Consider the following 25,511-nt stretch of genomic DNA (forward strand, 5'->3'; position numbering starts at 1 on the left):
TCGATAGTGCCGGCACCGAGCCTTCCCACTATCGACAAGCCCATCGACTGCGGCACATCTTCAGCGCATAGATGCAGCGAAAAGCGGATCGTCTCGCGTTCGAATTTGCACGCACTGCAGCATAAATAATAAAAGGCACTGGGAACATGCAGTTGCACAAACGGAGAGCCAAGCAAAAATATGGCGTTTGCATTATGTCATAAATGTGAAAGTGTTAATAGTTGCACAGCAGCGGCAGCCAGAACAACAACAACAACAGCAGCAGCAGTAGCAGCAGCAATAGCAACATAAACTGCACGCATGTGAAAAGGAGTGCGAGTGTGCAGAAAAAATCAATTGAGAGGAAAATTGCATATTCGCTGTCGCGGTCGAAACGAAAATAAGTGAAAGAAAATAATATATATATTTATATATATAAAGTGCGTTCGGGGTGTGTGCGTGCTTTCGAGCCAGTGCCTGTGTGTGTGTAGGCAAGGAGCAAGAAGCAGCAGCGGCAGCAGTAGAAATAGCAAAAGGAGGCAGCAACAACAACAAGCTAGAGAAACCGCCAGCAGCAGCAGCAACAACAACAACAACCAGCAGCAGCAGCAGCCCCCTAATAAAGAGCAGAGAAAAAAATGAGTTCAAGTTGTGAAAGGTGTGTGCCGTTACACTACAAACTACAACACCACCATCAGCGGCAGCAAAGAAATACAACAACAAATACGGCAATCTCCAGACAACGCGAATGTCGAAATTGTGTATACAATTTATTAAGAAAGCAAGAGCAGCAACAACAATGACCAGCTGCAGATGCTTTTGTTAAATAAATGGCACTCTTGAGTGCAGCTAATTTCCATGCAGTGCGAGTGGGTGGGTGGAAAAAGGAGATGGTGGGCGTGGACGTGCAAATGGAAGTGGGAGGGAGATGAAAATGAGTGCGGAAGGAACCGCATTTGCCTGCCGCAGTATGTGTGTGCGTGCGTGAGAATGCGTGTGTGGGTGGCGACTCTCCCTCCCTGCGTGTCTCTCTTCGAGTCTCCCTCTCTCACTCTCGCTTGTCGCGTGCATTTTCCTATACCTTGATTAAATTCCTGATTTATGCACTTTTTGGCTCTTTTTGTGGCCCGAGGCGCCTGCAAAATCGATTTTCTGGCAAGGCGCGGCAACAAGCGTCGTCCGCCAAATGTGCCAAATGTGCCAAATGGAGAGAGCCAGAGAGAGTACTACCAGCACTTACACCCTCTTTTGCTCACCTCACCCACTCTCTCCCAACTACCATTCTTGGCCAGGCGTGTGTAAAAGTGTGTGTGTGAGTGTGTCAGGACTGCAATTTTCAAATAAGGAAAAACCGGATAATGCTCGACTAAATATGTTTGTCAGCATAGAGAAAAGACCAATTGAATGGGGGAAAACCGGCACACACACACATTAAAATGATACGCACAATGCCGATTTTGGTAAACTTTTTGGTATCTCCTATGACATTGCCTCAATGAATGCTCTGAAATGTTGAATGAAACATTTGTTTGCCGGGGTATTTGCCCGTTGTTGATTTTTGCTGCCGCTTTTGAGGGCGTTTTCCAACAAGTTTCGAATCTCGAGAAACTTGACTGGTGGCTGGCATTCCTGAGATACATTTTTCGGCCGCTCGAAAATAGAAGCAATCGCATTTTATGTCTTATTTATGTGTATTTCTCGCCTTCTCCGGATTCCCATCTCCTTCTTTGCTCCGGACAAGCAGAATAGAATGGGTAGAAATCATCGAGCCTCGCACCAAGGAGCACATGTACGCCAATCTCACCACGGGCGAGTGTGTTTGGGATCCACCAGAAGTAAGTACAAGTCTCTTAAGTTGTATATTTATGTGTATCAGCAAAGAACTGCTCTAAAATTAAGTTCCGAACGGAAGCCATCTGTGATTCAAACGATATCTTAAAATCTAATTAAAACATTGTTGAGTTATTTTCTCAACTTTTCTGCCACCTATTGGGCATTGATTTTATTGGCTTTCATTATTCATTATAGCTCTAAAAAGAATATCCAAAACTTTTCAAATCTACATTAAATTTATCAATATCTTTGTAATAGCATATTTTTAATTATTTCTTTATGCGCTCAGAGAAGATTTAAGACGAACATCATGACTTGAATATGAGTATTATTCATTGGTTAATAATTATAGTTATGAGAAGTCAACAGTTTTCACGTCTTATCTTACGCAACACAAGATGTTTACGGGGTTCAGTGACCACGCTCACTTCATTGATTAGATGAGTAACTTGTTGTGCGGCTGGCGGTTTAATTACTACTCGGGGTCACTTGTTTGCGCAATTTTCTTGCTTGTGTTTGGCTTGCAAATTTTTCGTAACCCACTTCGCCAAGTGGCGTGACCAAGGTTAATTATATTAAAATAACTGTCGAATGATGAGCGCATCATCATAACCGTTCTGATATAACAGCTGGGTAAAAGGAGGAAATGTTGCAGTCTTTCATGCCTCAGTGCAAATATTTTCCCTATTTGAAGGCAAAACTTTTCCTTTTCAGACGGCATCGAAAGAAAAACCATTAGCTGTCTGTTTGCTTTAATGCATGGTGTTTTTTTTTTCTTGCATTTTTTATGCTGTTTGGCTAATGCGGCAACGCCAAAAGGTGTTGCGGACTAATAACTTTGGTCTCGCCTGCAGGACGAAGCCGAAAGGCAAACATCGGCCAGACGAACAAACCAGGCCACCCCTCTTTCAATACCCTACCCCCTGGCCTTTCTCTTTTTACCTCCTGCCAAAGGAAGTAGGGAAAATTTCATTGATTTTGTTTTTGGCCTGCAATGTCCTCGTTTCGCTCCTGATTGCACACACTTGGCCAGGAGTTTTCTGAAGGTATGTGTGTGCAGTAGAGTGCATGTCCTGCATCCATAATGGAAAGGCTTACGTGAGGAGCTACACGAAAAAAAAGTTAAAGCAAAATAAACGTAATCGGAAAATGTTTATTTATTATAAATATGTAATTATAGTAATTATTTAAAATGTTTTACAACAACTACAAATTTCAAGGCTTAAATGATATTGTTGCAATATTTCTCAATTTAAGAAAGTTTCTGCAACAATTTTTTGAAAACAAACAGCTCAAACTAAAAATTTGACGTTTTGACAACTTTCAAATAATAATCAAATAATAATAATAATTAATTGTGTAAGTGGGTGTTAGGTCCGCTTGTAAGCCATGATTTATTGCTCGTCCTGCGGCTCTTCTTCCGTTCTCCCCCTCCCCGTTATCTTACCATCAAGGCATTGCCATTGCTGCAGTCGCCGGGCTCTCGCTCTCTCTTTTGCCCTCTTCGAATGCTTATTTATGTGCATTTCATTTCGGTTTTTGTCACTCTCACTGTCCGTTTGACTCATCGACTACGTCATCCGCATTCTGATTACACCCCCCCCTCCTCACCCACAAACATAACTTTGACCAAAAAGAGAGAGAATGAGAGAGTGAGAGCAGATTAAGAAAACCATAATATGCTTAAAGTATCAATGGACTTGTTAATAAAAACTTTATTGCTGTGCTAATTTATCTTTCCTTAAACTGAAATTAATGTAATCTGCAGAAAAATCCCAAAACGAAGTTCCATTATAATAGCTTGTTTCTATATATTTTTCATCTGATAAATTATTATATTATGTTAGTTATAATAATTTTAAAGTATAAATAATAATGCATTTCCTGCATAAGAAGCTTACCTACAAACTTTCCTCAACCTGTTATATGAACATACCATAGATGCGATTTGTGGGACTCTTTTGTGAATTTGGCAGCGCAAAGTCGACACTTCCGACTCCATTCTGTCCCTTCCGAAGTACTAGATAAGGTCTATAAAGACCTGCCCCCGATTTCAGTATCTGATTGCAGCTACTGCAATTGTTGCCGCTTCCCCTCGTGGCGATGAGGAAGTGAATCCTTTTCACTGCGCCATATAATCCGCACAATTTATGCAGGGCGGCGTGAAAATGGCATTATTAAAGTTGGGGTGACTGCACCACCTTGCCGAGCACCCCTTTGCTGCGTACTCATTGTTCCACCCTCGCTCATTGCTAACTCGCTTTAAATTAGTAACATTCTGTTCTCGTTTTTTCGCTGCTGCTTGTGTTGGCCAACTTGCAGCGCTTTGTTTTAGCCGGGCTCCCTTTGGTGTCACCAGCAGCAGCAGTAGCAACAACAACAACAAGACTACTACAACTCTCGCTGCTGCTGCGTTCATTGTACGTGATTTGAAATTTATTCACAATTGCGCTGGGACAACGTGTACTTTTTTCTCCCCTTTCTTTCTTTTTTTTTTTTATTATAACTCGAAATTACCGCCCTCCCTCTCTTTCCCTTCCTCTCGACGTTTTGTCAACTTTTTCATACTGTTTTTTGTCGCTCTTTTTGCCCATTTGGCTTTGTAAAACTTCCGGTTGGCAGGGAGAAACAGTAAAGAAAAGAAAAGTTGCCCACAGGTTGCACGTCCATTGCTCGTTTCATGTTTCACATTACGAAACCCGCCTCAAGACCCCAAGACAGTAGGCACCAGATTCGTTGGATGTTCACGTGCGTCCGCCGGCGTCATCCAAGTGCTCCATGTGCTCCAACTGCTCGCGCCCAATCCGCAATCCCAGTTCCCCCTTCAGAGGGAGGTGGTGAAACCAAATGCGGCGCCTCCTCCAAAACGGTCAGACCTCGATCTGGGCCTTCCTCTGCGCTTCAGTGGAGGCTCTTGGGCTACGCAATCGACAAAATATTTCAATTGTCAGTGAGGTCGCTGTATACCCATTCTACTGTGGGCATATTAGACCTAAGACTCAGTGAAGTGATTTGATTCGTAAGATTGTATCTGATCAGAAGAGGGGTGCTTCTTCTTCTATCACAACTTATTTCTATTTTGAGAATTGGTATCCATATTCCAGAATTTATAGATTAATTGTATTTCCTAAATAGAAATACCGAATTTAGTACCTATAGAATAATACCTATTATTGTGTAACTTGATTTAATGAATTCAATATTCATATACCCACTCGCTGAATATGCATGTCATGCATTATCTATGATCCCAGACTTGAGTTTGAGGTATTCCTTGGCACCCGGTCTTCCTCCTCGTCGTTTGGCCATCGCCCATTGCCTTCTTGGGCCAAGTTTGGTTTCCTGTCGCTGCGGCCAAAGTGTGCTTTTCGGATCCACACAGGCACACAGCTAAATACCGACTTCTTCCGCTTTGCTTGGCACAATTTGAAAGCAATTACGAAGTCAATTAAATGTGCATAAATATTGCTAATGAATTTCGTCGTTTGGAGCTTCTTGCAGGCGAAGATACATTAAAAATTTCCAAATACCCCGGAGTCAAAATTGTCTGAGTTTAAGCAACGCGAATGATTTTGTGCTTTATTTGGCTTAGTCATATTTTGTGGGAAAATACAGGAGGTTTAAGAACTTATATAACTTGTAACATATATATATTTTATTCATCATATAAGCGAATTTGTATCGCGATCTGCATTCCGATCCACTGGCGGGAATGTGAAACATGTGCCCAACTCGGCGATAACTGCATTGCCTTAATCTATAAATCGGATATTTAATTGTTATTGCTTTCGTCTGGATGAAGTTATTGCGGGATTGTTTTTATGCGACGAGAAAAGTGAGCAAACTTTAAATTGAAGTCAGATCTACACACGTACGTACATATGGCTTTAGTTCAATTCAATTCTATTCATTGCTCTCGATTTTTGGCGGCACATTCCATTCGAATTCGAAGAGACGAGATGTTATCGCCTCCATGGATTCTATTTCGAGATCTACGCTGGACTTCAAAATTTGCTCTGGCGATGACCTAATTTTCCGGCGGGTCCAACCAAAAGCTGCGCGTTGACTTTCCGTTTGTTTTTACCCCAGTGTGTCTGCGTCTCATTTAATATCATTTGCTTGTTTTCCCGCTGCATGATTCACAGCTGAACAGATGAGCAGATGAAAGGAAGAGTGGTTTGGGTCCGAAACTGACCTCGGCCATAGTCTTCTTGTATACGAGGAACCTCTAGACTCCGAGCGATTAGAAATCTAGTGCGTGCCTCGCTTCTTCTTTTTTTTTGGCTCGATCGACCAAAGACACTAGAATAACAAGATGCGTAACGGCCATACATTCGTTTGGCACTATGCAGCCACTTTTTTGGTGAAGGCCAAATTTGCTCTCTTTCCGCTCGCTGACGCTGAGAGCGTAAGAAATCTAAAAATAGAATTTGCTTGCTTGTGTGAGTAAAAACAAGAGACGAGAACGCCTATATGTGTGCGTATTTGTGCTAGAAGACGATTTTGGGCCGAAATCAATTCTGATCGAAGAAACGAATTTACAATTTGAAGTTTTGGCCAATTTCGTAGCAATATGATGAAATAAAATAAAAATTCACGCCCTGACTATTATAATTTAAAAATTTTTTTAATTCGTTTGTTAAGATCGCCGCTTGAATTAGCTACCTTTTACATATTTATTTTATGTTGATAATTATGTGTAATATATATACACTACTTTTATTAGTGCACTAATGCTCAACAAAAAATTTTTTTATACACATTTGTTTTTTATTATTTTTAAAAATATTTCAAAAACTTTAATGTGTTTTTTACAAATATTAATAAAAAGATCAGATTAGTTTTCCGAAATATTAAAAATTTAAGTAAACAAAATTAATAAAATAAATAAAAATATGAAAGCTGTTTATTGCAAAAGTCATATCTGGAGGCACGAAGTGCGGACACAAGCACTCATCAATCACTGCCTTATTAAATTTTCTCACGTCGCAAGCTGAATACCCTATGACAAGTATTCTAATATAGTCATTTTCGAAATTTATTTTGTGATGTACATAGATTCGTCTATTACTATTTCTAAGCTTTATTTAAATAATAATAACGTTAAGGCAATGCAAAACAAGAATTTTTCGCATGGTGCCAATTGATAAAAAATAATAAAGATTTAAAGTCAACGAACTTCTAAGGTGAAGGGCATATTTTGTCAAATTTACAATACATGAGCATACGTGTGCACACATACAGTTGTATGCTATCACTGTATGCGTAGAAAAGAGCTGTTTGCTGTAGCGCTCTCCGCTCTTTCTCTCTCGAACCAAAACTCGAGAGAGCCTGGAGCCACCTCTAGAGCCACGGCCAAAAAATCGCGTGCCAAAAATTTGTATGGCGTTACGCATCTTGTTATTCTAGTGTCTTTGGATCGACCCACTTGCCGCTGATTAAAAGTTGTAATTGTTTTTCAATAAGCGCCAGACGCACATGCCACATGCTGTACTCCAAATGGTTGGCAAATTGAATGGCAGATAACGAAACGGAATGCATTAATCAATTCACGAAATTAATGGGGTCGCAATTAAATCATATCAATCTAATAAATGGCCAAGTCCGTTCCCCAATTGTTGGAGTAGGAATCACATTTATTTACTAGCATGTATATCTCTTGCTGCGCATATAGGCCTTTCACCTCTGCTCACACAGGGCGTATGAGTAATCATTCCTATGGTATGTTCTGCAGAGGCAAATCATTCCGACACTTTAATCCACGAGGAATGTGCATATTTTTGAAAAATAAATCGTTTTGACAGTCTGATTTTAATACGGTCTTTTGTTTTCAGTGAAACTCTGGACATCTTAGTTTAGAAGTGTAGGGAAATATAAAGAAGCTAATCAGTTGAAACTTTCAACTTGAAAGTTAATAATTATTCAGCAATTCATAAGAACGCCTGTATGCTTTTTGATATACTTAATTAAATAAGGTTCTTGTATATTGCAAATGAAATGATAACAAATGAAAATGTGAAAGGCACTGTTTAAATGCTTTAATTAATTGGTTACACACCAAACTTCCCACAAACACAATGGACAAATTCCAGCTGACCGTTTTGTGATTATGAAAAGTTAGGTAAGAATTTTGTAGCAGGCAGAAAAATGAGGTCGAGTCGCTTGATGTTTCTTTTTATAGTTCATCTCGCATTTAACTGGAGGCAGCGGGGAATCGGATCTTTGGTGGCGCGGAGGGAGGGATGACTATCTGGATGACTGACTGACTGAGTGAGTTACTAACTGGCAGTTGGAAAGCCAACAATGCGAAAAGCGTAACGAGGCGACGTGGCATCTGAGTGGCCCATCTCCACTGGGTGGCCTTGGTCCCAGCCCATCCATCCCCCTCCCCACCCTCTACACCCAATCGTCGTCTGGTCGCGCCCACAAATTATGCAACATGCAACGCAATCGAGGCGCCGCTTCGAAATGGAAATGAAAAGCAGCCAAGCCGAAAGCTTTCCATTTGCAGCGGGGTGCGATGGGCAATGGGCGGTGGGCGTTGAACGGTGGGCGGGGCTGGGCATTGTTATTATTGCCATCTATCTGTGGCCAGTTGCAACCACAAAAGCAAGAGCAGCAGAACGCCAGCAGGCATCTGAATTAAAAGAGGGCGTGGGCCAGGGACCAACCACCGCCCACATCCCACATCCCACCGCCCAACTGGCCCGGGCAAGTGCAGCTGGAGCTGGGTCTCCCAGCAGTCTGAAGTGAACGCATCTGCAGCGCAAAAGTTCAAGGTCAACGCTGCTGCTGCGGCTGCTGCTGCTACTGCTGCTCTTACTGCATGCATTTTGCAGAAATAACCCTGACTTCTGGGCGAGACAGAGATGGGGAGCGAGGAGTGAGCGAGATGGAGCGGATTAAGCACACGCGCCTCGCCATCAAGGCCAGATATTAAAGGGAGGATAAAATCCGAGTTGTATGTGCATTACAACGTATTACTAAAGTTTAGTGTTCAAAAGCTGTAAGCTGTACATAAATGTAATTCGAAATATAATAGATGCTAATAGGGTTTTAAAAACATCACTAAACTTGATGATAATCGATCGATCTGAATTATCCACTTTATAAGGACGATTCAAGCTACTCAAATTGTTGGCTGAATTGTCCGTAAAATGGCAGCAATCTTATGTAATCCCTTGGTAGTCAAGAGCTTCGGCTGTAATTTCCTTAAATCCTAGGTACATTTATCCTTGTACGCAAACTTAATGCAATGTAAATACCTTTCCCAACACTGATGCGCCGGCAAGGCTCATTTGAACGACAGCAGGCGGGGAGGCAGAGGAACGTTCATTCCTGTTTGGCAAGCACTTGTTGTATTTGTATTTACTCGGCTGATAAAACCCTTCAGATTGAGATTATAAACATACACATACACCACACACACACAGAGGCACACCCACTCACACTCTTTGTGCGCTCGAGTTTGCTGATTAAGCCCGAAGAAAAGCTCTCGGGCTGAGATACCAAAATAGCTCTGCCTTTGTGTAATTGTTGGATAATTCAAGAGGCGGGATAAAAGCCAGCAACAATGGAGCCGTCGAAGCTTTAGCGGATTGGAACTCATCATTGCCACCACTCGAGCGCAATGTCATTGGGTCCGGTGTCACTTCTGATGAAACTACATACGTTTATGAGACAGATGTTGAAACGTGCAGAAATTGTAATGCTTTCAATATGTGCAATATGATTGTAGTAGTTGGGTTTTCATAGAAATGAGCGAATTCAATGATGATTGCTGGTGATAAGAACTGGACGTCGGAATAATTCTCAATGGTTTTCATTTCAAAAGCAAAGAAACTGAATGGAAATATATATAGATTTTTGAGTTATATTCATGAGAGAGGAGTAACCAATAGTAATATTTCTTGATGATTTGCAAAAACAGGTCAGGAATTATGCATCGATTGGTTTAAGCTTCAACTCACGGCATATCTATGTTCATGAATGTTTATCTAATCAACGCCCGTCGATCTCACGGCCCACGTGTTGCCTCCCCCCGTCTGGATTCCTATCCCAAATTCCACAACCAGCGATCCAAATCCGAACTGCGCAATTCCACACACACGACAACTCTCTGCGATGAGAGATGACAACGATCCAAACTAATTTTGCCACGCGTACCGCGTTCCGTTCTCGTTCCCAGTTCTAGTACGTAACTCATTCCCGTTCCGTTCTCGCTTTACAGGATGTGCCAATTAAGCGGACCGACTCATCGCAGTGGTGGGAACTGTTTGATACGAATACCCAGCGGTTCTACTACTACAATGCGGCCACGCAGAAGACCGTGTGGCACCGGCCGAGTAAGTGCGACATCATTCCGCTGGCGAAGCTGCAGACGCTCAAGCAGAACACCGATCCCAGCGAGCGTCGCGAGCAGACCACGCCCCAAAAGCAGCAGCAGCAGGTGCAGCCATCTTCCCAGCAGCAGCAACAACCCTCGCCCATGTCGGGACCGAACAAGAAAGGACGTGGCCAGCAGCGGATCAGTGGTGGCAACGGGACGGTGGCGAGCTCGGAGGAGAAGCTAACCAGCAGCGAAGTGATCTCTAGTCCACGTGGTCGTCAAAGCTTTCGGTGAGTTGGCTTGCCTTGAGTTGAGTAACCCCATTTGGGGCCTGCTCCCGCATTGTTTACACTCACATATGTTTACATTTCGTTCTGGGCCACTTTGCAGCGTTGGCACTGGTGACTCATCCCGGTCGATGGACATGCAGCAGCAGCATCCACAGGGCTATGCCTCCAGGCGTTCCCAAGGTAAGTGCTTTGTGTCAACCCTAACTTCCTGGTGACTCATATGAACATCCTTCTAACCTGACAGACTCCTGCAATCAGTATAAGGAATCGGGAAAGTCAAGCGACTCTAGTCTGTCCAGTGCGCATGGCTACAGGCGCTTCAATGACAGCGGCGTTCCGGTGTCGGGGCATCCGGATAACCTGCGTCTGGGCTCGCTGCAAAAGCAGCAGCGTGGCGGTGGCAAGGACAATGGAGCGTAAGTACTTGAGGTTTAGCATCCATCACTTCATCGGCTTTAAATCGCTTTTGTACCCCCATCTCCATCTCTGCTTGCGCTTGGGTTACGGATTGCCTTACAGTTTCGAGATGCTGCAAGAGAGCACCAGTTCGCATAATTTACCGCATGGCAGCACCTCCACATCCTCATCCTACGCCGGTGGCAGTGGCTATGGGGACAAGTATTTTGATCACCAGCTGCTGCCCAACCACCTGCAGGGCTATTCCTCCAAGTCGTCGGACATTGCCTCGCCTACACACTCCATTCACACGCCCCAGTCGCAGAAGAAAAAGATGTCGCCGGATGCAGCGCCCGCTGCACAATACAACTACGCACAACAGCAGCATCAGCAGAGAAGCGCACAACGCAGTGGCGGAGGAGCTGCTGGTACCGGAGCCCCAGCGGGCAAGTCCTACGGAGGCGGTACGAGAAGTTCTCCACGCTGTGAAACTCGTTTGGTTGCTAGAATTATACATGCATATGCTATTAAAAATTTCGAAAAATGTGCTAATGAGTTAGATAAGAAAACTTTGCTAGAGGAAGATGAGGAATTTCCATATAAATTAAACATATGTAGTAGGAGCGAACTTAAATTCAAATGCAGCCAAACGAAGTTTATAGCAAAACGATTTATGTTTATTTTAAATATTCCCAACCCTTTTAGATCGCGAATACAAAGTGTCGCTGGCCCGCTCCGGCAGTTTCATGTCCTCTTCAATCAATCCCGCCGCCGCTGGCCACCACAGCAAATCTTACCGGAAGAGCAGCGCGGAAGCAGCGAATGGAGGAGCTGCCAGCGATGACTCTATGCACGAGAAGTATTTCAAGTCAGTGGAAAACACACCGCTCTCGCGGCGCCGTCACACCACCAATGCAACCAAGAGCGGAGGTGGAGCCAGTGGCAGCAACACGGCCACCAGCACGGCGGGCAGCGGCAGCAGCAGCCACAAAAAGCACTCGAGCGACTCTAGTCCGCAGAGTCCGATCAGTCCACAGACAAAGAGTTCGCGGCAGGCTAAGACGAGTGCCACCAGTACTGTGCCGCAGCTGCAGCATTCACCGCGCCTGCAGGACCCGAGCCACAGCCTAGACTTGCTGAGTCTGGAAAGGATTTCGCTGGGAAAATCGGGGCCTATCTCACCGGGAGGTGGGACAGAGAACCTTGGCCTGCTGACGCACTCGTCGCGCGGCTCCAACGACTCTGCCCGCCAGCGCCAGAAGTCGAATAACTCCTCGGCAAACCGTTCGCAGTCGCATCATTATCCCGGACAGAGCTCCTTGCGGCATAGCGCCAGTTCTAGTCTGGACAAACGAGGCTACCATGTGGGCGGAGGAAGTGGCGATGGAAGGGGAGGAACAAGCGGTGAGAAGCGGCGCTCAAAGCAGCATCATTATCAACAGCAGGCTGACAACAGCGACGTGGAGTACGACAATGGGAACACCTCGCCCTTGTACACCAATTGGGACCAGGAAATGCCCCACCTGCTGCCTCTAAAACACTACATCATCGAGCAGGCCAAGTTGTCCGGTCGCTATGAATACCGTGGTGGCGATGGTGGAGATTCGGACTCGTACCACTCGGATAGCCAGTCGGAACACTCACTCTCAGGGCACGAACCGGACAACGAGGATTCGGACGGAGGTTCGGACACGCATGGCGGTTATCTGGAGCACAACTACGGCATGATCGATGACTACGCCAATATGGGTGACAGCGTATCCTACTACGCGTACATGTATCCGTCGCACGATCCCGCCGGAAGGGAGGACATGTTAGTATAGATTCGATTCCTTCTTTTCGAGCCTAATTAACTTTGTATTCTCTCTATACCTTAGCTCTGAAAACGTGGAGGCTGTGCTGGAGGGAATTGGCGGCAATGCGACAGAACCTTCGGCACCAACCGCCATAGCCCCTAAGCCAAAGCCTCGTTACCAGATCTCATACTACGACACCGTATCGCACAGTCCCTCAGCCGGAAGCGGCTATCACGGTCAGCAGCTTTACTCCAATACTCCGCCCTACTCTGGGCACGGTCATGGCCACCACGTTCCACCGCCGTCACTGCCCCACCAGCAGCAGCTGCACCTGGAACCGAGCGACGCCAAGCAGAAGCAGTCGCAGACCCTGCCCTCCCCCAATCGGCAGATATCGCGCCTAGCTGGCGCCGGTCATCAGGGATCGGGACCAGCTGCATCATCCAAAGAAGAGACCGGCCACAGTACCGTTGTCGGTCAACAGCAGGCTGCCGTGGGTACTGTGACGCCAGCCAGTCTTTCCCGACCTGGTCACAAGATGGCTCCTCCCTCCCTGAAGCCCACCATCCAGCAAATCTTTCCACCCAGCGAACGGGCGCCAGGAATGGGCGGCATGGGATTGGGTGGACCTACGTTGGCCTGCATGAAAGAATGTGATATAGAGAAATTCGCTGCAGACAATCTTAATTTGCACTCAAAGGGAATCTTCCGGAAAAAGGCATCTGTGCGCGACATGCTTAGTTGGACGGCGGAGGCGATTAGCAGACCCATGCTGGCATTGTCCCGGGACAAGGCAGACAAGAAGACGGCCATTGAACTGTTTAAGCTGGTGCAGATTTACATGGCGGATCGCAAGGCGCGCATAGGCATGACTCTGAATTCAGTGGCCATAGAAATTATCAGTGCATCCCTACCACAACAGCAGTAAGTTCATTAACATGAAAGTATATGAACTCATAAATTAATTTGTGTTCTTTCCAGATTAAGAGACGAGCTATATGTCCAGTTGTGTCGGCAAACGACAGAGAATCCCAAAAGAGACTCGCTCATCCGCGGTTGGGAGTTGATGGCCATATGTCTGTCCTATGTACCCCCTTCGCCCACGTTTCAACCGACGCTGCTGAAGTCAGTTACTCTATATATAAATTCAAATGTATCTCTTTAAATTGGATGTTATATATTGCAGTTATGTCAATCGGCACCGCGATCCAACCTTTGCCACGTCTTTCTTGGAGGTTAGCAAGTGGCCCATCCATGTTCAAATCTCGCACTACGCAACTGTGTGCTGTCGCCGCTTGGATCGCATAGGGAGCAGTGGACGCCGAATAGCCAAAAAGCCAACTGTAGATGAGGTGGAGCAAGCGCGGGTAACTAATCCTACACGAAAACTTAAGAGCAAATTATAATAATTGCTTGATTCTCAACTTTTAGCAACAAATCTTAAGGAACAGCATGTTTGGTAACACGCTTTCTGAAGTCATGGATCTCCAAAAAGATAAATTTCCTTTCCGTAAGCTGCCCTGGATACAGACCACACTATCAGAGCATGTACGTTATTGGTCGCCTAACTTTAATTCGCATTCTAAATAAATATTTTTCGATCTTTAAGGTGCTCCTGCTGAATGGAAAGCAGACTGAAGGAATCTTTCGAGTCTCCGCGGATGTGGATGAAGTTGGTTGCATGAAGAACCGCCTGGATCGGTGGGATGTTCCTGATTACAAAAACACATTGGGTAAGTACTACTTCTTTATAAGAACTACTGAATGAAATGATATGAATATTCAATGTCATTTCCAGTTGATGCACACACGCCAGCCAGTCTGCTTAAGCTGTGGTACCGAGAACTCTACGATCCACTTATACCGGATGCCTACTACGAAGATTGCGTAAACACAGAGGATCCCGACAAAGCCAAAGAAATAGTTAATAAGTTGCCCGAAATAAATCAGCTGGTAAGTCATAAGTTTTGAGCGAAATTAAAGGAGCTGTCAAATTGAGAAATACCTCTGCTTTTAGGTTCTAACGTATCTAATACATTTCCTGCAACAATTTGCCATACCCGAGGTGGTGAGTTGCACCAAAATGGACTCCTCGAATCTGGCCATGGTGTTTGCGCCCAACTGCCTGCGCTGTACATCGGAGGATCCCAAAGTGATCCTGGAGAACGCTCGCAAAGAGATGTCCTTCATGCGCACCTTAATTCAGCACATGGACACGACGCACGTGGCCAATCTGGTCTAATGGGCTGTTGGCCATCCAAAAGGGCAAACGGCCTGCCTACCAACCTACCAATATGCAAACGTTATGAACCTATCCTAACTTACTACCTACCAAATCTAACTTAAACTCAATTTGTATTTATACAAAGGATGATGATGAAGATTAATCTTAACTCCTACTTTAACTTTAACTTGTTTGCTACTCGAACTTTCTCACTAATTGCTACCAGAACGAAGAGTCTATGGATTTAATTTTATTTCGTAATGACTAGGAAGCTTGTTCAGAACAATGGCAACAACCCCAAATACTCGACGATCTTGTAACCCGTAGTGCTTTTTCAAACCAAAAATAACTTAAAGATGAATCCAAAAACTGAGAACTCAATGTGTGCATGCCTAGTTATGTCTCAAATTGTAGTTGAATTAATTTATTTTGCATTTTAACTGTTGTTTTTCTTTAAATGGAATTTAAATCAAAGCAAGCAAGCAAATACTCAAAGAAACTCTTAACTCTCAAACAATGCGAAGCAAAGCAAACCTTGAAGAACTTCTTGCGAAGCCTATAAATAGTTATAAAATAAAGCTAACGATAACTTAAATTAAACTCTATATATATTATGATATATGTATACTATATGCAAAGGAGGATCAGACAGGAGAACCGAAAGAGAGAGAGAGATAAGTGAATCAAACGCAATAAGAGGTCAATGATGAAACTGCTTATTAATTACTTGCAGCCAACGTAGTGCTATATACAAATATTTATTCATTTGCATAAATAAAAGAATGAAGATAAATAAATATGATAATGTTCGAATCAAACGCAACTTCACGGAGAACAAGTCAAGTGAATATATATATATATATATATATATATATATATATATATATATATATATATATATATGTATTGAAACCTGCAGCTTTCGAAGCGATCGAATAAAGTTATAAATGTAAAATGAAGTTGGGAACAATATCGACATCTTGTCATCGAAACACATGCCCATTGGAGGGGATTACAAATTCAGCCGGTTCTTCCTTTGCTGTTATTAATGCGTGCCACAATTATTTATGCCCAATTTCGAAGTCATTTCAAACCGTTTGTCTCCTGATAATTGCTAATAATTTAGCCTTACTTGACGACCATAAGCCCCCCAGGCCATGGCTCCTTATCGAGCAGTAGGCCTCGTCAATGTCTCGAATTGGTCGCACTTAGTTATCGCATACCACCGAAAAACGCTTTTATTTTTATCACCATTCATTATTCACTATTCATTATTATGTTATAATTTTGTTCTGTAAAGTACAAAATACTTTTTGAATGGTCATTACTTACCATTGAGAGCCTCCTTCGGACCAACCGTCACACCGCCCAATACGCTATTCGAACCATTCATATGGATAAATTTGAATACTCACCTTGTGATATGTCACAAAATGGACGTCAGTTGGGTTTTTCGGGTGCAAAACGTTATATCGATGGGATTTTGTCGGGGATCACACAGCTGACTATCAGATAGCAGAGCAACAAGTGTCTGCTCATGATGAAGCGTCGAAGTGATATATCCGGGGATTACAAGTGCACTCGGTAGTATGGTTGGTGTATGGGGTTCCTTTCCTTCATATCTTCGAAAGCAGGCTTTGCATAAATTAGTTTCCCAAATGTTTTAAACCTTTTTCAGTCTAGGGGCTTTCCATTGAGGTATATCGATTATTATGCGAAAAGAAATGTAAAATATGATGTTCAAAGAGCTATTTTTAAAATTTGGTTGTCATAAATTCTTAATCACCAATCGATTGGTTGTAGTTTACTGCCCTTTTCAACGAAGAACCCCCGAGAATTCTATTTGCAACTCATTAAATCACTTTTCAGCGAATCGTATCAATAGAAATATGAATTTGAGTCATTGAATAGTGAAGTCATACAGTTTCGATTGAACTCCTGCCAATTTAAAGTAGTCACCATCACATTAGAATCATCGCCAAAAATGAAGAACTTTCTACTATTTACTTTCTACTCGTCGTGTGAATCGAAGACATGATCACATCCTTTTCAGCGGACACTGAAGATTTTCATTGTTCTCGAAACTCGTCGAGGCCCAAAACTTATCTCGAAGGTACAAATTTCTGGGGCGACCTGGAAAACAACATCAAAGGGGTATCTATCAGCAACAATAACAACAATTAGAGGCATTTATGGGCTGTGCGTTTTCCATTTTATCACCCCCGGCCCAAGCCGAAATCAGAAGTAATCCATCATCTGGGAGGCTTTGCGAGGAGCCCGAGTACAACTGATAAGACACCCCGAAACACCTATCCATACCCCAGGTATACAGACGCATATATTGTTCCCAAAAAGCAGAGAGGGACGGCACCATGGCCGAAATCATAACACAAACTCGATTACTCAATCAAAGCGATGGCTTTCTGATGGTGGGGGCGGGGGCTGGGATCGAGGGGGGTAGGGGGTGCCTTTTGGGGCAATTTTAATTTGTTTACAACAACAATCAACAGAGTAAAATAGCCAAACAGTAGCCGAGAGCCGAAACCAGGTAACGATACCGATAAGGGGTGATTAACAATTACTCGATCAAACGCACCGACCCGCCGAGTGGGAGGCGTTCTGGGGGAGGGTGGTTGGGTGGTTCGGCGGGTTCGGTGGGTTGGCAGCTCAATAAGCGGGCGAGCAGGGACTGTGATTTATACGACGATCGCCGATTGGGTGTCCAACCGCGTACCGATGTCGAGCTGTCGCCGCCTGCAATTGGAAATCGGAATATGGGTATTGGGTATTGGGAATAGGAATCGAGTGGAGTGGAGTGGAGTGCCATCGCGGCAGTGGAGCGCCTAACCAACCACCACTCGCTTATCAATCGATGGCCGGTAGCTCGGCACTATCTCCCATGCGCGGCATATCTACATACCGCTCTATTATTGTTAATATTGATATCTACCCATTAGCACAACATTATAGGTACAATCTATTATATTCTGTGAAATCAGATTTGGTACAATTTATAGCGCCCATGGGCTCTGCGGCGGCTCCTACAGCTGATGGCCATTAGTTCATCGCCTGCGGCCGACGCAGTCGCTTCGATCGCTCCGGACCCAATCAATCGGTACCTACAGTTCGTTACTACCGCTCTGAGAACCCACCAATATGGATATCGCCACCAAGTCCAGCAAGGCCGCCTTCTCCATTGAGAATATCTTAGAGCAGAAGAGCTCCTCGCATCGTTCTCAGTCGCGCGGAGGCTCCTCTCAAAGTCCCGTGGCGGGAACAGTCGGCATAGCCTCTCCACCCGCACTGGCCATGCCCAAGGCATCCTTGGCCACCGGCTCATCCTCCTCTCCATCGTCCGCCACCAACATCTTCGATCTATCCCGCGAGGCAGCTGCCGCCCAGTATGCCTTGAAGAGTATGGACTCCGGTGCCGTGCTGGCACCCACCTCGCTGCGCTTCAACCCCATCTACCCGGATCCCGCCTCGCTTTTCTACCAGCAGGTGCTGCAGCTCCAGAAGAATCCCTCGCTCTTCATGCCCCACTTCCAGGCAGCCGCTGTGGCCGCCGCAGCCGCCGTTCAGCCAACAGCCTATTGTGATCAATACAGTCCCTTCTCCATGGACTGCGAAGGTGAGTGGTTCAGAATACCTACTTAGTGGGATTAACATGAATTTTAGTTGGGTATTGGATTTCCTATAAGATACAGATACGTTTTCAAGATAATTCCTTAATTCTTGTAGTAATTTATAATAAGTCATTCAATAAAAAAAGGGTACAGGAAGAGAAGACATTAGGACATATTTGCAGTTTTGTTAGTTTTAAGTTTTTCTGAAATATCGAAAAATGTATTATAAAGTTCTGGTGTTTTTTACGAGATAATTTGCTATAGAAAAGTATAGAAATGAAATATTAAATTATATGCAATCTAATCTCAGCAAATTCAAAAGATTGTATAGCGGTTATAAGTCCGAGAAGTGAAGTCTACTTATTCGACATTATGAATGAAGACAATAATTTATTATTCAAAAAATTCAGGAATAAGTTCAAAATTATACAATTTTCGAACTGTTTACATTTTTCTATAAGAATATATGCAACAGACTGTGAAAACATTAGGTGAAGTTATTGAAGTTAGTATATTATTATCATAAAATAGTTCAGTAATATATTAATTAATACGGTTTTGGAAAATCAATTAGCCAGACGATGTATGCCATCAGGGTAAAACATAATTTAATTGTTTGACCTCATTAGCATTTCATCATACTATCAAATGACCGGAAAGTCACCTGCGTAGCAGTTGTTATGAATGAATAAGCGCTACAATTATCAATTAAACACTAAAATGCAGATAAAGGCTGAAGCATTCACAAAGTATGATGTGTTAAGTCCTGTATCTTAAAGATAAAATTAAGGCAGCCACGAAGTTTGAAACCATAGTTTCTATTAGACTTTCTCACAGTTTTTAGCAAAGACTAGGATTGATTCGACACTACCAAGTTCAAGTCATTGAACCTCCCCATGCTGACACCTTAATCTCGCCCATCAAGTTGACACATGGAAATTGATCGCCATGGGAAAGGTGGTGCCAGAAATCCTCATTTAAATACCAAATATCTAAACTAGCCTAAGTCCGAATATTACAATGGGGATCCCACACAAAATGGGCCATAAACATGATTAATGTGTGTGTGGTGGTGCAGTTGGGTGTTTGTCAAAGTCAAGTGTTGGCGCCAATGCCACTCGAAATCCCATTTTCCCCGCCCCAAAACTGCATTTCCCGGTTGGTTCTCTGTGCTTTGGTGTAACGGTAGATTAGCCCCAGCAATGCTGATAAAGTCAAAGTGTCCGAATTCCACCCCCTCGCAGTACAAACACCCCATTGAGATCGGAAAACCCACGAAATATTTCGGTGGCTTATCAGAAGTGACAAATATTTGAAATTCAGGTGAGAGACAACAGAAACTATAGCTATGGATATTGAAGTGACAGTTAGTTTTCATCGAAAGGCATTCCTGTTGAGTTGGGAAAATCGGGCTGCTGCAAATCAGATGGACTGTGTGAAATAAAACTCACTTAAACCTTTTGATATCACACCATTATCACAGACTGTATCTTTCGATCTTAGTCTAGTGAAATAGCATAGGTATCAATATAATATCACAATGGAAGGGAATATCTAAGAGCACCTTTCTGTTTACAATCTCGAGGATATATCTGTAATGAGTTAGGATCACACTGCGCTTCAAAAAAAGGAGTATTGATTACCTTGTTCTATGCCATACTGATCACACAAAGCAGATAGGAGTATCGGCTCGTATAGGCCACTTCAACTGTACTGCTGTCCCGATTTCCGATTTGTTTGGCTTATCTAAACAAAAATGCTATTAGAGGCGATTAATAGGCGCTGTCCATCATCTTATAGCCACGATTGCCATTTGATTAAGATAAGCCCGTCCGTACCCGACACACGTTCCACCTGGACAAGGGGCAAATGGGAAGGGCGGGGGCTTGGTGTTGGCGACAAGTACCTGATATGATTTTATTCCTTCAATCGGACACGCACATTATAAAATAATAACAAATCCAATTTTCAGCGATTAAATGCCGCTGGGAAGATGATAAGAGTGCTCTGCGGCCTTATCACTCCGTGTACGCCACTTAATAAAAATAAACGTTAATAAGTCTATTTGTAACGATTTAAATTATGGCATCTGCAATCGCACGTTATTTATTTAATGGCATTCGGCCATTTCCAATGGTTTTTGGTCAGATCCCGAAATATCAGCTTGGTTCAGCGATGGAGCACACTCCAAATATGCGCCAAGTGCGAATTTCCGTTACCTTAACTAAGAAAAAGAGCCCACCTTCCTTATCACATAGGTGTACGTATGTACATAGGTGCAGATAGGTTCGCAATCGGGTGCCAATTGATTTCGCCCAATTGCCCCGGAGTCTCGGCGTACAGTCGATCCATTTCGCAATGGCCACCAAGTCGTCACCCAGTTACAAGTGGGCGTTGACATATTCCCCGATACTGATACAACACCCATACACTTGTACCACTCGCAATTGTTGTGTCCGATTACTTTGATAAGAGCGGGTGGGCGGAGATAGGGAATACCAGGCCACTGGAGCCACCAATCACAATCCAATGATTGCGCCGCTTTATATCGGGCAGATGGTTCAAAATCGTTATTCAACGAAATCGATTGTCCTCGACTTTTTCATGGAGGCTTTTGATAAACAACGCTGGTTCGACAAATGAATTTGATAAATGGAGTGGGTCATTCGTTCTTTATATCGAAATTATTGTATTAACAATCCAATGTTAAGATTAAATATTAGTCTTAAGAAATGGGATACCTTTGATCACAATGTGAATAAGATTAGGACTTGTTTAAAATAAGTTAGTTTTGTACCCCCTCCATCAATTGCAATCTAAGTCAACCTGTCCTCATTTATAACCCGTAGGATTCCCCAATCCTGCCTCCGCTGCAGCCGCCCTCTACTGCAATGCCTATCCGGCGGCCAGCTTCTACATGTCCAACTTCGGCGTGAAGCGAAAAGGCGGCCAGATCAGATTCACCTCCCAGCAGACCAAAAATCTCGAGGCTCGCTTCGCCAGCTCCAAGTACCTGTCGCCGGAGGAACGGCGTCATCTGGCCCTCCAACTCAAGCTGACCGACCGGCAGGTGAAGACCTGGTTTCAGAACCGGCGGGCCAAGTGGCGACGGGCCAATCTCAGCAAGCGCAGTGCATCCGCCCAAGGAGCCATAGCAGGCGCTGCCGTGGGATCACCCTCCAGCGCTTCGAGCAGCAATGTTCCCGTCTTGAATCTGGGCAGCGGGAGCGGGAGTGGCCAGCAGAGCGACGAGGAGGATCGTATGTATCTGTCCGAGGACGATGAGGACGACGACGAAGACGAAGGCGAGGCGGAGGAGACGCCCAAGTGAAGCTAAAGGATGGCCCAATGACTCATAAGTTAGTTCAGCTTGTAGTTAGGATAAATAAATTTATTTCATTAGAATTATATTTATGCGAGTTAGTAAGTACTAGATGGGTGGTCTCCTAGTGCAACTGGTAGCTGTCCAGGCAGGCGCAGTTGGGCAGGGTGCATCTTGGCGCCAGATTGGATAGGTGGCCCATGGTTACCGGAAAGGAGAGCGGCACAAACCACTTGGGGTACGCACAAATGGCAGCTGCCGCCGCCGCCGATGCACTGCCTCCAAAGACCGGCGGCTTCAGCTCTACCACCGATTTGCTCTGGTACTGAAAGGTAAGATTTTTTATGCACTTAAATAAATATTGCATTAGGTACTTCCTACTTCCATGGACCAGGCCAATCGTGACTGGATTGATTTCTGGAAGCGGAAATACAGACCGTTGAACTTTGCTCGAAAGTGCATTATACATAAAAAAAAACACAAATAAGCCTTTAAAACATTACAAATAAGTAGTGTATGTTATTATTTATGTTATAGGACAGCCCCATAGTTCAAAAACATTGATTTTGAATCCGAAAAAAAAATGTCTTTAGCAGTAAAGTGATTTAGACTGTTCCTGTTGTTGCAATAGAAATATTAACTTACAAGGACAGATCGATTGATCTATATAAATTTACATAAAAAATAATTAACAAGCTTGGATGAAGGCGGAATTTCTAGAATCTGCATGCTTATTCCCAACTCTCTAGCTTTAATCGTTTCCAAGATCTACAGACGATCAAGAAGTAACACTTTTTACATTCGGAAACGCTTCTATCTTAGCCAGATAGCATACTTTAAAAACGAATCTAGAATACACTATTACCAAAGGTACATTCAGGTACCTTGGTATATTCACTTGAATACAACTCCGTACTATAACTTGGACTACAATATCTTGTAACTAAAAGATACTTGCTACATTTGACACTATAAAGTTAGATCGCTTACCTGATCTGTTATCACAGGCCTGAAGGCGCTGCTCCTGGGCGGCGTGGGCTGTGGCACAGTGGTCAACATGACCGGCTCCTGGCTGGGCAACTGGTTGCTGGTGACATCCACTGGCGAGGACTTGCCAGTGGGCGAGACATTCTCGATGGCCCGAATCAGATCGAGATCGCAGCGCTTGAGCACCAACTCCAGGACAGATCGCTTGCGCTGCGGAAAGAGCTGGGCAAGCATGTCAATGGCCGTTTGGGAGACGTTATCTCTTCGGGGCGCACTGAGATCCTGGGCCACCGCCGGCGATTCGCTGTACTCCTCCTCCTTCCGCATGAGCTGCTGCTGCTGCTCCTCCGAAATGGGCTTCTCCGCCTGGTCATCCTCTCGCTTGGGACGCGGCGAACTGGGCTGCGTGACGGTCAGACCGAAGATGTTTCCTGGCGGCAGTGCATCGATGGAACGACCCGTCTTGTTGGCCACCAGCCGCATGGCAATCGCATCCTCCACTGCCTGCTGGCGCTTCAGGGCAACCTGAAAGCCCACAAATGGAAATTAATATGCGACAAGTGAACAACTCGGTCCGTCTGCTGCTGTTTGACTTAGCCGCAAACAAAGGCCACAGCAATTCCTTGGGGTATCACCCACATCCCAGCACATCCTAGTACATCCTAGCACATCCTAGCTCATCCACACCGATCTAATGAAATGCGAGACGTAGCCACACTTGTGCAAACAGTTGGTAAGCGGATATTTTGGTCGATTTGTTCCTACGCCTTGACAACTTTCCATCATCACCATCATCTAAAGGGGAGGGAATCCAGGACTGGTTGTCCTTGCTCTGGCTGGATTTGTTCCCCGTATTCCGTTTCATTGGCTGTTTGACTTGGCACTGGAGTGGGGTGTGTCCATCGGCTATTTGTGTTTCGAATTGAGAACTTGGCCAGCGCTTAATCTAAACACAATATAAATGGCATTGCTAACTATTTTTCCAAGAAAGCTGGAATTAAATTCAGTTACACAGATTAATTGAATCCGAATGGGGTGGCTTACATATTGTGTTCTGGATACAAATAGCTGGGAAAACTATTTACCTCTTATGTTGAATTGTTTAATTATTCTTGAATTGAGTTGATTCTGAACTTATGTTTGGAAATCACGGCAGGGCACGCATTGAATATAGTCTGCATTCCAATATAATCTATGGACATCATAATCTGTATTCTAATGCCTTTGCTACTATAAAAAGCAGAGTCATTGAAAGTCTGCTAAGATCGTTGGATCAACTATATATTCCGTGCCCACTATTTTTGAACGACTTAAGTTGCTATGTGTTGGAAAGGTATTTCCAAAAGCTAATAACAGTTCTTTTACATCATTTGAAGAAAACAAGTTTCGCAGAAATCGAATATATTTAAATTGTCTTAAATGTTTATTAAATGTTATTCAAAGTCACAAAACACGATATAAGAAAGTTTCGGAGTTTTCGGTCCTATTGTTAATTTAATCTCCCCGTCTTAATAGTTTTTTTGTTTGTCGTCCCAGGTTAGAAAAATTTTAAAGATAACATAACAGTGAAATTAATTAAGTTAAATTATAATCAAAAGGCTTAAATCGGGTTTCAAAGTTTTAATTATTATTTTTAATTATTATAGTGCCTTTGGTTACTACTAAAAATCGATCACAGGATCAATTGCGTACAGTACAACACAATTGCGTTGGTTGGAAAAACCACATTAAAAACCTGGAGTTATTTTAGAAAACTTTTAGCTTTTAAGAATATTCCATATTTCATTTAAAGTTAATGGTAATGAAGGGAATATGTTGTTGATGTGCTTACAATGGAAGAATTTGGTTAATAAAGTCTCCGAATGTTGGATGCCAATCAATCAAGGAAAATCAAGGAATTTTCAGTATTCGTATAAACCGAAAAGAAATATAAAAAATATATATAATTCGTCTATGTTCCTTATACATTGAAGTTAACAAGTTGAAAGTACTAATAAGATGAGGATAGTAATATGTGAATACCATTCACCCCTTTGATTGCAAATTATGCAGAAAGGCTTGCTTCTAACCGTGCATATTAATCCTAACTTACCTGAGCGGCCATGATGCGCTGCCTCTCAAAGATCAGGACACACTTGGCGCACTTGCAGTTCTTGTAGGTGCAGAGCTTCTTGTGACCCCGCAGCTCTGAAATGATCCCATGGTTCCGGCAGCGGGCGCACTTGGGCACCCGATTGACGACATTGGGCGCTGGGTGTTCAACTATTTTGGTGGCCTTGGGATTAGCCACCAGGCGAGGACGCTTATTAGCCACTTCATCAGAAGGTTCACCACTTGAACTGGCCATCGCAACCCAGGCGAGAAATGTATTCAGTGAAAACCGATTTTCCGACTAAGAAGTTGCTGCTTTTGGAGCACAAATTCGCGTCTTATTTGGGGACCAGCGAAAAGAAACTAAATTTTGAAACACGCGACAAAGGATCTGGAATTGTTTCAAAGAATGGCGCAAACTTTGTTGACTTACGCAGGCGCTTTGGCTTTCATTTTGCAATTTGAGCTTACAGGACTGCCATTGGTTGTTGCAAAATGACTAGACTCCTCCCCTTGAAGTTTCAGTCAAGGGTTTGTGGGCGGAGCCAATGCTTTCAAGTTACAAATGCTAAGTAGTGAACAATACAGCAATGCAGCGGACAAAATATTGTATATAATCTACCATTCATTTCCTTGAA

The 25,511-nt window shown here is 43.7% G+C and overlaps 3 protein-coding genes across 3 annotated transcripts; 2 read left to right on the forward strand and 1 right to left on the reverse strand.

Moving 5' to 3' along the window:
* Nucleotides 1–44: 44 nt before the first annotated feature.
* Nucleotides 45–15,665, forward strand: LOC6620062 (hornerin). The gene is made up of 14 exons (XM_002044238.2): nucleotides 45–637; nucleotides 1,724–1,814; nucleotides 10,043–10,431; nucleotides 10,532–10,611; nucleotides 10,676–10,847; nucleotides 10,951–11,291; nucleotides 11,533–12,640; nucleotides 12,705–13,547; nucleotides 13,605–13,748; nucleotides 13,810–13,990; nucleotides 14,055–14,171; nucleotides 14,233–14,356; nucleotides 14,422–14,576; nucleotides 14,641–15,665. The coding sequence occupies exons 1-14, from the start codon at nucleotides 618–620 to the stop codon at nucleotides 14,863–14,865; spliced, it is 3,990 nt and encodes a 1,329-aa protein (XP_002044274.2). The 5' UTR covers nucleotides 45–617; the 3' UTR covers nucleotides 14,866–15,665.
* Nucleotides 15,666–17,892: 2,227 nt separating this feature from the next.
* Nucleotides 17,893–21,883, forward strand: LOC6620063 (hematopoietically-expressed homeobox protein hhex). Its single transcript, XM_002044239.2, has 2 exons — nucleotides 17,893–18,478; nucleotides 21,323–21,883. The coding sequence occupies exons 1-2, from the start codon at nucleotides 18,004–18,006 to the stop codon at nucleotides 21,802–21,804; spliced, it is 957 nt and encodes a 318-aa protein (XP_002044275.1). The 5' UTR covers nucleotides 17,893–18,003; the 3' UTR covers nucleotides 21,805–21,883.
* LOC6620064 (doublesex- and mab-3-related transcription factor A2) lies at nucleotides 21,867–25,467 on the reverse strand. Its single transcript, XM_002044240.2, has 3 exons — nucleotides 24,875–25,467; nucleotides 22,786–23,307; nucleotides 21,867–22,120 (listed from the first exon to the last, which is right to left on the reverse strand). The coding sequence occupies exons 1-3, from the start codon at nucleotides 25,127–25,129 to the stop codon at nucleotides 21,920–21,922; spliced, it is 978 nt and encodes a 325-aa protein (XP_002044276.1). The 5' UTR covers nucleotides 25,130–25,467; the 3' UTR covers nucleotides 21,867–21,919.
* Between the last annotated feature and the right edge of the window lie 44 nt (nucleotides 25,468–25,511).

The sequence above is a fragment of the Drosophila sechellia genome, chromosome 3R, assembly GCF_004382195.2.
Source record: "Drosophila sechellia strain sech25 chromosome 3R, ASM438219v1, whole genome shotgun sequence".
NCBI lineage: Eukaryota > Metazoa > Arthropoda > Insecta > Diptera > Drosophilidae > Drosophila > Drosophila sechellia.

What these genes read in the sequence shown, in the direction of transcription:
- LOC6620062 (XM_002044238.2), top strand. Translation starts at nt 618, where the DNA reads ATGAGTTCAAGTTGTGAAAG. An exon ending in GTGTTTGGGATCCACCAGAA is followed by an intron (nt 1,815 to 10,042) that starts GTAAGTACAAGT and finishes CTCGCTTTACAG; the next exon opens with GATGTGCCAATTAAGCGGAC. An exon ending in CGTGGTCGTCAAAGCTTTCG is followed by an intron (nt 10,432 to 10,531) that starts GTGAGTTGGCTT and finishes GCCACTTTGCAG; the next exon opens with CGTTGGCACTGGTGACTCAT.
- LOC6620063 (XM_002044239.2), top strand. Translation starts at nt 18,004, where the DNA reads ATGGATATCGCCACCAAGTCCAGCAAGGCCGCCTTCTCCATTGAGAAT. An exon ending in CTTCTCCATGGACTGCGAAG is followed by an intron (nt 18,479 to 21,322) that starts GTGAGTGGTTCA and finishes TATAACCCGTAG; the next exon opens with GATTCCCCAATCCTGCCTCC.
- LOC6620064 (XM_002044240.2), bottom strand. Translation starts at nt 25,129, where the DNA reads ATGGCCAGTTCAAGTGGTGAACCTTCTGATGAAGTGGCTAATAAGCGT. An exon ending in AGCGCATCATGGCCGCTCAG is followed by an intron (nt 23,308 to 24,874) that starts GTAAGTTAGGAT and finishes GTGGGCTTTCAG; the next exon opens with GTTGCCCTGAAGCGCCAGCA. An exon ending in GGCCTGTGATAACAGATCAG is followed by an intron (nt 22,121 to 22,785) that starts GTAAGCGATCTA and finishes CTTACCTTTCAG; the next exon opens with TACCAGAGCAAATCGGTGGT.